This window comes from Leptonychotes weddellii, chromosome 1, assembly GCF_054177405.1.
Source record: "Leptonychotes weddellii isolate Sample4059 chromosome 1, ASM5417740v2, whole genome shotgun sequence".
NCBI classification, from domain to species: domain Eukaryota; kingdom Metazoa; phylum Chordata; class Mammalia; order Carnivora; family Phocidae; genus Leptonychotes; species Leptonychotes weddellii.
Genome location: NC_138369.1, coordinates 32423105 through 32434389, shown reverse-complemented (window position 1 = coordinate 32434389; position 11285 = coordinate 32423105). Strand labels below are relative to the sequence as shown.

Genomic DNA, 11285 nt, shown 5'->3' with positions numbered 1-11285 from the left:
AAAAAAAAAAAAGTGAACCTCTTTTCATCTCTTCCAGGCATCCTGTGCACGTCAAAGAAGAACCGCTCGATCCAGAGGAAGCTGAAGGGCCTCTGTCCTTAGTGACAACAGCCAACCACAGTCCAGATTTTGACCACGACAGAGATTACGAAGACGAACCAGTAAATGAGGACATGGAGTGAACGTCTCTGGGCGGGGGCCAGCCCAAGAACGAAGATTGGGGGAAAAAAACAAAAAAACAAAAAACAAAAACAAAACAAAAAAAAACAAAACAAAACACGTCAAAAGTTAGCAGTGAAATTGTTCTCCATTTGTTGTACAGTCTGGAGGATTTTCACTACATTTTGACAACTCTGAAACGTGTTAACTCTTAGTGCCATCAAGAATCCCATTTGGGAGTATTTTTGATTTTTCTACTTTTTGTTGAAAAAAGGAATTTGTACTCTGTGCATTGGATGGACTTGTTTGGTACTTGGGATTTTCCGCTCTTAAGTCAACATCAGTGTTGTAAATTTGCTAAACTGATTCACTTTTAGCAGCAGACTTTGAACTGCAGTCCTGCCGACGTCGGACACTGAGGACACCCAGCTGAGCATGTGCACCTAAGCCGCAGACCAAGCCTCTGCCCGGAATTTAAGGATTCCAACGGACGACCGATTTGCACAGTACTGCATGTTGATTATCACTGCCTTTACTCTTTTTTTTTTTTTTTTTGGTTCGTTTTTGTTTTCGTTTTGCTTCCAGTTGGGATGGGGAAGGCCTTTGTGTGTGTATTGGGGGGAGGGGGTTAAAAAGTAATTATCCCAAACTTTTTAATGTATTGCATTTTTTTTTTTTTTTTTTTTTGCTTCTACTATACCATTTTAAGTTCTGACCTCAGGCCTCCATTTGGGCCCACGGCCTCCTGGAGGCTTCAAGTTTTCTGTACCTTGTGATGAATGTTAATAGGTGTTTTTATTATACAAAAGCTGAATGTCATTTCTCGTTCGTAGTTTTCTGTCACTCATTCCAGTTTCCTTCAGACATAACCACATTTTCTCCAAAGTCCGAAAACATTCCGTTTTGGTCTTTTTCAAAAAAGGTCCCAAATGCTGCACTCTACACGTGAAGGTCCTCTCACACAGACGTGAAGTCCTGCCAGAAAGAGAATGAATGACAGAAAAAAAAAAAAAAGAATAGAGACACCCTAGGAACAACGCAGATTCATTCCACGAAGCAGTACTGGAGGCGGGAAGGGGGTTGTTTCAGGTTTGGTTTCAGTTTTTTGGTTTTTGGTGTTTTCTATTTTGCCCCTACCATCGTGGCTAAGCATTGCCCCAGCACAAGGAAACCTAGGCAGCGCTCCCCCCACCCCCTAAGATCTCCTGCTAGACCCCCAGTGTGGCCGTGGAGGGCTCGCCCTGTGGTGACCAAGTCGCCCTGGGCCACAGGCTCGCTGAGGCGAAAACCAGCACGGGTTGCTTTGTTTGCAAAATGACCCAAACAGCTGGCTTCCCCTGAGCAACTCTGATGAAAGTGGTGGCAGCGCTGAATTTAAACATCAGTCCAGACCTGCTTGGTGGCATTAACCTGTTTGAATGCAGATTAGATTTCAGATTGAATTTGTTATGGAAGTTAATGAGGACTGAGTTCAGCAGTGCTAAAGTGTCCATTTCAAACGTGTGAATTCGGCACTGCAGTTCAGTTTGTTCTGCAATATTATCACACCAAGCCAGCATCCAAAACTAACAGAAGACATCGAGGAGACGGGGGTGCATGGTGCCCCAGAATGCTTGGAGAAACATACATGGCACACGGAATGTGACAGTCATCGGTCAGTACAACCTCAGTCCTTAGAACCCCTCAGCGCCTCCACTCTGCACCCACTTTCCTGTCACTCATTTATTTATCTAGGACCGTAGCTTTTGTTTTTAGTTTGAGAGCCTTTCAGAGCTTAATTTATATTCTTTTGTACCTTTTTTTTTTTTTTCCTAAAATTACCAAAGATATTACGCAAAGGTAAATTATGTTCTCTGTTTTATGCTTTATCTGATGAAGCCAAATATCCTCTTATTGTTGATCAAAGGAGGTGAAAGAATTTAGAGGCAATTGATGAGTTCTAGGCTATTGCTAACCTGAGAAAGAAAACTGCTCCTTCGTCATAGAATAAATTTAGAAGACCAAGTAGGTAATGGAACCAAAGCTGTTACTTTTGTTATTTTTTTTTTTCTTGTTCTGTACCTCAACAGAGACCAAAACTCATAAATATGAGAGGTTACGGGGCTGCTGAAGGTGTTACAGGAGCTAGGGAAGGAGAGGAGTCCCATCTCAAAACCATGAATGGATGCCACTGCAAATTAGGGAGTAACCAGTAAAGGAGACAGTCAAGATAAAATGGAACGAAAACAGAAAAGCTTCTACAATGCAACTCAATCACGTAGTACCATTCCTAGAATGTTTTGTTTTGTTTTCCAGAAAGATTGTATGCCACTTTGGTTTTAAGGACCGTGCTAAGATCACTGCGTCAATTTTGCTCTGTCTGGGCATTGATCTTCCGGTATTTTGTTTGGTTTAAAATATTTTCCTTTTTCCTTCCTTTTTTTTCTAATTAGGCTTTGGTCAGCATTTTTCATTTAAAAAAAAAAAAAAAAAGTAACACTCCCATCCACTCATAAGCTTGGTACAAAAACTTCTTTGCCAGTTTCTTTTGAAGCTTCACTCTGCTTTCTGTATAAAGGGCAGTCTGTGGTCACTCGAGACTTTTTTTTTTCTTTTTCTTTTTTTTTTTTTTTTTTTAAAACTTTTCCAGGCAGCTTCATGATGTGCAGGCAGTAGCCAGACAGGGTCATGGGAAGGGGGCCCTGTGCTTCTAAACTGAGTGGTTGCTGGTTAGTTTGGTATTCAAAAGAGGATAAAAATCTGGTAGATTAGTTCATTCTCAGCATGTGTAGCTAGACATGAGTAAAGATAACAGCATGAGAAACTGTTAGTACGCATACCTCAGTTCAAACCTTTAGGGAATGACGAAAATTAAAAAAAAAAATACATTTCACTCAGTTGCACTTAGTCGTATGTCTTGCATGCCTAGTCTAAAGACTGTAGCAAAAAGAAAAAAAAAATTAGATTTTACATATCTTTGCAGGTACCACAGCCCTGCAGATAAACCAACTGAAAAAAAAAATTCTCAGGCTTTACAGCAAGCAAAGTTCACTATGATTTTTACAATTCTGATTCTGTATCCCTTGGGGGGGGTGTTCCAGTCGCTTCTTTAGGATGGGGTTTATTATGTTGTACATATATTCCAATGTGTCTGTGTGAATCTTTGTCTTTTTTGGGGGAGGGCGGAGGGTGGTTCTTTTTTTAGATATTGTTCCTAAAAAGGAATAAATGCATACACCTGTTTGTCAAAACACCTTTGCTTTTTGTGCAACTGCTTTATATTAACGATACTAAAAAAAAAATAGCTTTGGAAAAAAACTACTGTATGTAATGGGATTGCAGAATATGCTGCACATGTATTTTATTTAGTTATCCTTGCTTTAAGAATATTGGATGACATTTCCTGACATGTGGGAGGGAGAAATTCCCTAACCTTTTTTTTTCCCCCCCACCTTTGGCTTTTAAATTGTAACATAGTTGACAGATTTTTTTTTTTCTGTTCTCATTGATCAGAGCATTTTGTACAGATTTGTGTGTGTGTGTGTGTGCGCGTGCGTGTTAATCTGTTTTTTGATACATTCCTATCCCTTGTGTTTATCCTACCACTGCCTTCCTGGCTATCTTAAACCAGTTCATACATTTGAAAAGAGAAAAAAAAAAAAATGCTGTTTTAAAAAAAATGTTTTTCTCCTGCTGCAGTAAATATTTTGCATGATGAAATGCCAGGGTCACACTTTCAAAGTTTATCAGTGAAGTAGTGATTAATAATGGGGAGTTGTCAAAGCTATTGAACTTTTTGTATAAAAAAAAAAAGAAAACTTTACAAGGTGCCAAGATGTAAAGACAATTTGTTACTTTTTTTTTTTTTTTCTTCAAAGAAAAGCGTACATTAGGGAGATAGTCCCTTGTATCAGGCAAATGCACTGTCAGGAATGAGAATCCATCCTCCTTGTCCCTAGAGTCTGTCCTTGTAAGAGAGTGACGCTGCCCGCAATGAACCAGCCGCGAGATGAAGCATCAAGGGTACTGTACATGCAGAGTGACCGGCTGCCTCACGACCTTGGGACAGCTCAAACACTATTCCCAGCATTCCATCACACCGAGTCAAGAATACCTTGGATTCTGCACCCCAAATCTGATGGATGTAAATCACTAGCTATTTTATCATGGAAAAAAAAGTTTAAAAAAAAAAATATTCTCCTTTCCACATTCCAGCTGAGCTCCGTTTCCAAGGGTACAAAGAAGAACACGCTCATAAGGATTTTGAATCTTTGGGGTACCTTTTGGTTCGTGGTATTCCCTCTTGATATTTTGGATGTTTTTGAATGTCGGTTTCGCTTTTTTATCCTGAGAATGAGACTTAATTATTCTAAAGGCATTTTATGGGCCCAGTGTGGTTCGCACGATCTCTGCTACCCAGAAGCCTCAAGGAAGATGGTCCAGTCCAGAGTGTGCGCACGGTGCTTCGTGGATATGTGCTGCCAGGAACGAGAATTTTTTCAGTTTCGTTTTGTTTTGATAAGGCATAAAAGAAACTCATTCCTTGACATCAACTGTAATTCCATCATTCCATGTCTGTGGATACAGACAATAAAAAAAAAATGTTGTGTAGTCAGTACTCACTACTGACATGATAGCATTCTCAAATGCAATAAAAATGCTGGTTGTTCACACTGGTAGTAAAAAGTCGCGACAGCCTAAGTTTCTTTCCCCCTTCTGACCTGCTGATCTTGTATGTTCGGTATCACCAGCTGCTTCCAACACAGAATTAAAATCAATCTTGACTAAAAGCTTCCATCATCACAGAGGGCTGAAGCTCTCATCCTCAGGATTTCAAGTGCTAAGTCTCCACTTAGGGAACTGGAAAACACTGAAAACATAAAGGCTACCTTTTCTCCCGAGGAAGCACACCCTTATTTCTCTTCATCAAATTTTATACAGGGGGAAAAAAAAAAAAACCAAAATGTTTAATAACTAGCATTAAGAGCAAACTAAAATTTCAGAGGAAAGCAATTTCATGAATAATTCATTAAAATTTCACATCTGCAAGATTAGTCATCCAAATAAAATGCTAATGTCAAAAACATGGCACCGTCTATAATATTCTCATCAAGAAATCTTTTTGCATATAATGATAAATGCTTAGATTAGAACAAATGATTTTACAAAAATATAATATCAAAAGTATGCTAGATAACCGCATCCAGTACAGAAAACAGTGAAGCTTCAGGAACTAAATATTCCAGAAAAACCATCTTGATTTCGAGATTTGTTTCATTGCATAGCTTGATAAAAGAAAAAAAAAAAACACTGCTATTGTCTTTAATACTATTATGTCATATATATTCTAAGGATTAATGAGTTTGGGCATCATCTTTCAGTAAAAATTAAATTGGTGTATTGAAAGCAGCACTGGAAGTGTCCAAACCGGGGTAACATAAAACCGTTCAGTCTGTAATTCAGAGCGTAACACAAGCCAAAAGATGACTTGAAAATTAACCAAGCTGCTCCTATTCGGCCAAACACCGGCTGCTGGTGAGGAGCACGTAAGCGTGCTTTCCCAGCATTGTTTTGAAAAGCCTATCTTATGAAGAAAAAATTTTTTAATACAGGTTTTGCTATTAAGGTACAAAGTAGTGTCCTCTTTTCATTAACAGTTATGCTACAGTCTAGAAGCCCTCTAGTCTGATAATTAATAAAACATTTGAACCCTTAATTCTCATCTAGCTACTAAGAATATAATATGAGGGTTAATTGAAATTCCTTTAAATGCCAGGCTTAAACATAAATACTGCTTACAGCATATGCAGTTGGTAAAATTAAATATGTACACATATTTGAATAAGCTGAAGGACCCAGACCAAGTATGACAATGCATTAGGGAAGATGTTGCTGGTTGGTGCCTAGTACCTTTTTCACTGGATTTCTGGAATTCTTCTGAAGCAGGAACATCCTCCTCCACACATTCATTTAAGGCTGGTTGCTCAGGTAAACGAGGCAGCAAGCCCAAAATATATGTTCTTCTTTTAAATGGAGGCCTTTATAAACAGAAAGTAAGACTCAGACGAATTTCCCATCAACACAAACAGCTGCATGATATTAACGATCTCCCCCCTCGTCTGCCCCCCAGTAGACCAAAACAAAGTGTAATTAGTCTTCCTTACTAGATTTTGTCTTCTTTGGTATTACATATTCACATAGAGGGTAGTAATCACAATTTATCTTTCATCTTCATTGTAGTTGAGTCAAGTAAAAGTATTCTTTATTAAAATAAAGTGAAGTTGGGTCTCAAACCTTCATTTAAGGAACTGATTGATGAAAGGTTTAAGACAGAATTCACACTGGAGGGAAATTAAATTACATACAAAAACACTGGTTTAACTGGGACAATATTTGGATTAGAAAGCCATCACTCTAGATATAACCTACTTTTATTTATTTTTAAACAGGCTTTTATTTTTTAAAAAAACAAAACCCTTTGTTGTCTTATTTCCACTCTGTAAAATGACATTCGATGCTTAATACCATATATATATATAAATGATCAACGGGGTTTTTTTTTTTTTTTTTTTTTGGCTTATACCAAGAATATAGGGAGGAGAAAAAGACAAGCTTCAAGTTATAATGTTAATTTGAAGGTAACCGGCCTTTCAAGAATTAATTTCAGCCAAAGCAATAATCATTATTTACCAGCTTGTGACATTTTTATCACTCATCATATTAGCAAATTTCCATTGAAAATGCTAAAATGGTTCGTCATAAGGCAGATAACTGCTCTAGCTGTAAAAATGACCAACACAAGTGCCGCTACTCAAACATTAAATTATACTGTAATTAATAAAGACAGTTAAACTGTCTACTAGCAACAGCAATTTAGGTAACCACATTTGATCGGCTATAAATTGTAACTACATTAAAATTCCAGAAATATTAGCAATATGGATTACTTGATGGAAGTCAGTGCTGATCACCAACTCCCCCCAACCCCCCCCCTTTTTTTTTTTAAACACCGGAAGCATAGGTCAGGTTGACCACAAATCCGTGGGCGAAGATCAGGCCTTAGCACTTTTAATCTTGTGAAACAAGCAATTACAAATAGTCGCATCGATTTGTTAAAAAGCTTTAGGTGACATAAATTGTTTCCTGTTTAGCTTATTGCTCTGATACATAAATGTCACCGAGTCCAGTATTAATTAGGGCCATGGAAGAACACAGGGTGGCTTCCAGTGAAGAATTTGTTGGTCCTTTCGAGAACGTTGTCTAGAGTCACTCTTACAGCACCAGTTTTCATGAATGGCAGAGAGCGGCGGAGGGGGGAAGGACAACTATTTTGTCATGTGAAGTCTTTAATACCAGCCAACTTGATTTTGGGTTCTGAACTGTATGACAGGATTTCAGACTTGCTTTATTGCCATCTGACAGAAAGCACCACATTTTTAAAATATCTTTTAAATAGAGTAATATTTGCAAGACATCTCAGCCCCTGAAAAGCTAACACTTCTCCCTTCTGAATATATAGTACTGTATGTGTTTCCTTGGGTTGCTATTTCCACACTTAAAATACAATTTTAAATGGCTTGTGCGCGTTATTGACTTAACATAAATCAAATGTATCATATATACTTTCTTTAGGTTGGCATGCCACTTAGAAAAATACGTTAAGATTCTGGGAGGAAAAAAAAGTCTGGAGAAAATTTATTAAATAGAAGTTTTTACTGTAATAGAATATTAATGTAAGCCAATGCTCATTTGCCATTAAGCTGATCCTTTTTTTAAAACATACACATGCTTTTTATTATTTTGCACTCAAGCAAAAATTCCACATTCAAAGACTTTCCATCTAGTCGGGAATGTCTCTGGCAGGAAACTCCTAAGAAATCCTGACCTCCAGAAAGACAGCAGACATTGTCCATGCTGAGCGTGAGCCCCACTAGGCAACAAAGTCAAACCCACTCCTAAACCATAAAGTACGAGAGCTAGTCAACAATGTGGAATTGGGAGAAACAATTATTCCTGAAATCCTTCCTCACTGCTACTCCACCAGCGCACAGATGAAAATGTTTGATTTGCAACATAAAAGATTCATTAATTACCACTTGAATATTTAAAGCTATTTTGCAGTCTAACAGAGATAGATAAAGCAGTGAATTAAAACCCCTAATAAAATTGTAAAAATATTTCGGTAAGTTTACCCGTGTTATGATTTAGGGAGAGATTCAAGCATTCTCACAGAACAGAATCTCAGCAATTCTCAAGTGTGTATTTCAAGGAAGGAGCTAAGTGTTCTGGGAATAATTTGTTTCTCACTTTCAAATGTTTACTAATAATTTATCTTCAAATCAAGCTTGCTACTTTAGGACTTTATGGATGAGGGGGGAAATTAGTCAGGTACGTCGGAGCATTGTATGTCTGATCCAGAAATGTAAACACTTGCACAAGTATTCAACTAGGCTGAAGGGTTTTGTAACTGTCACATCAAAGTGGTAGTTTCCTGCCCACAAAATGCATCAAGTCTAAAAACACCCAAACCCTGATACACAGCATAGCAGTCCCTCCCAAGCATTGGATTTCTCTACCTAGAATCCAGTATAGCGTATCTCAGTGTTTGGATCCCAGGACCCTTGAAGTAGACAGCGCCAAGCTCGCTCTTTGAATCAAATGCAAGAGAATCCAAATGCCAGATTACCATCTGAGCCCTGACTCTAACAGCCTGGGTTACCTTGACAAGTCACTTCCTCTCTTTGGTCCTACCTTTCCTCTTTCTGTTAACGGAGGACATTTAAGCCCATGACAAAACAGTTTCTTTCTAATTTTAAAATTCTAAACATTTAATAACACGTTTCCCAGTAGGGACTTTCCTTGATGAAATCTATGGTCTCAGCATGAGAGAGTTCGTGTGGCACTCCATATTTCACCAATATTGTAATAATTGTCTAATTGAACTCTGCCTTGTAGCATGCCCCGTTAGGAACAAATTTCACTAGCAGGCACGCATGCCTCCATCCACCCACCCACCTACCCACAAATAAGCATTAAACGACCTGCTCAGACTCAACACTGGATATACAACTGGAACTAAGGTAAACACAGCCTTGGCCTCATTCTACCCAGTGGGTCACTGGGAAGAGAGTTCTTGAACGCTAAGGTGCCCGATAATGCATGAGTGCTAACGAGAAGGGAAGTACCAGAGTACCTAGGAACATCACTGAATTGCGCTAGGGACGATCAGGGAAGCTTCCCAGTTTAACTGGAACCCAAAGGATGAGTATGGCAGCTAGCAGGAAGCAGGGAAAAGATCTAAGCCGAGGCAAGAAAGCTGCAGTGTCAGAGGCATGGGGCTTCCCAGCAGGGTTAGCTAGAAATTTACAGAAAAGAGAACTAAATAAAATCATCTCTGCAGTCACCATGTATCAAGCAGATGGCAAACTCCTAATTCTAATCCTTAAAGGATCCAAGTGCTGTGCACAAGTCCAGCTTGGTAAATCCTGAGGAGGTGGTGCTAAATCAGTTTCACATTCAGGTGAGGACGCAGGCTTCTCTCTAGGCTCCCTTCCAGCCATACTGGCCACGCCATGCGCTTCCTGGGCACCGAGCCCACTCTGCCTCCAGGCTCAGTGTTTCTATTCCCTTTGGAGTGGATGTTCTTTTCCTGGCTCTCTGTGTGGCTCCCATCCTCCCTCCCTTCAAAGGTCACAACAGAAAGGACTTTCCCGACCATACATTGTAAATGGCACCCTCACTGCCCACTCCACGTTCCATATGCCCTTGCCCACTTTATTATTTCCATTGTGCTTAGCACCTCCCAACATCATGTATTCATTTGTGTCTTTCACATGACATGTCTCCCTCCAACTTGAAGGGCGGAAACACTCCCTGTATGGCTCGCCCTCCCATCCCCCAGCATGAGGACCACAAGTGGATGCTCACATTTGCAGAGTGAAGGAAGCAGTGTCGCCCTGCGGGGAAGGATGGAGGCAGCCTGAACGCCTGCGGTCACTCACATTCCACAACCTGCCGATATCAAGCCTCCTACTCTGTTTCAAGACCAGCCAAACCCAGTATCACTTCCATGATTCTCACACCAAACGTGCAAGGTAGGAATGGTCAACAGCATGTTACAGACGACACCGGGGCTTCCTCAGGGGACACACTCAAGGTCACTTCCATGGTTTACTGTAGAGCCCACGGATGAGTGCTGGTCGTGCCACCTACCTCCAAAGAGCCTCTCAGCAATCTTATATAAAGGTAGCAAATATGGGGTGCCTGGGTGGCTCAGTCGTTAAGCGTCTGCCTTCAGCTCAGGTCATGGTCCCAGGGTCCTGGGATCGAGCCCCACATCAGGCTCCCTGCTCTGCGGGAAGCCGGCTTCTCTGTCTCCCACTCCCCCTGCTTGTGTTCCCTCTCTCAATGTGTCTGTCTCTGTCAAATAAATAAATAAAATCTTAAAAAAAAAAAAAAAAGGGTAGCAAATATACTCACATGATCACCTAGCTGTAAGGTAGAATCACCGATGTTCATTTTTAGGATATTACAAAGCGGTCAAATAATGTGTAGAAAGCCATTTAAATGTGAACCCCGTACAGCCAGTGGAACCCAGTATCAAATACAGTGGCAGGAGAACAACGCCTGGCTGTAGAAAAAAAAAACTCAATCAACCGTGCATCACGGGCTTTTTAAGACTTGCCTCACCTCTAAGAGGACTAACTCTGCTCCTGACCGAATGGTGAACAGCCCTGTACTTTCCTTAGGTCTTTCTAATGAGGTTCGTTAGAAGTCTTTCTAGTAGGGAGATAATCACCTCTCTATCTAGAATCCCTTCCAGGTGTCTCTGGAGAAGATGCTAGAGGAACTGTAAGCCCCGTGAGGATGAGGCTCACTCTGTCTTGTCTCCTGGAGGACCGCTCTGAATGTGCTTGCTGGGGAATGAGGCCAGAAGCTGGAACACGTGGGGCTGGAACCGGAGCCAGAGAGACGGGGTTTCAGTATCCCTGACTTCCTGGTGTCTGTATGACAATGGGCAAGTTACTTAAACCTCTCTGAGCCTTAGTGAACACCTGACAGGATAGTTCTAACGACAAAGCAAAATGGCGTATTACGTAACAAGTAAGCCAGTGGACAGATTCTTAATAAATGGGACAGAGTGTTGA

General features: G+C 40.3%; 1 protein-coding gene across 9 annotated transcripts in view; it reads left to right on the top strand.

Moving 5' to 3' along the window:
• Positions 1 to 4824, top strand: part of FOXP1 (forkhead box P1) — a 167484-nt gene extending 162660 nt beyond the window's left edge. For all 9 annotated transcript variants that reach the window (XM_081820708.1, XM_081820691.1, XM_081820709.1 and 6 more), the window contains one exon: positions 38 to 4824. In XM_081820708.1, coding sequence (XP_081676834.1) covers positions 38 to 182 — 145 coding nt within the window. In that variant the 3' untranslated portion in view covers positions 183 to 4824. The remainder of the gene's footprint in view (positions 1 to 37) is intronic.
• Positions 4825 to 11285: the final 6461 nt, after the last annotated feature.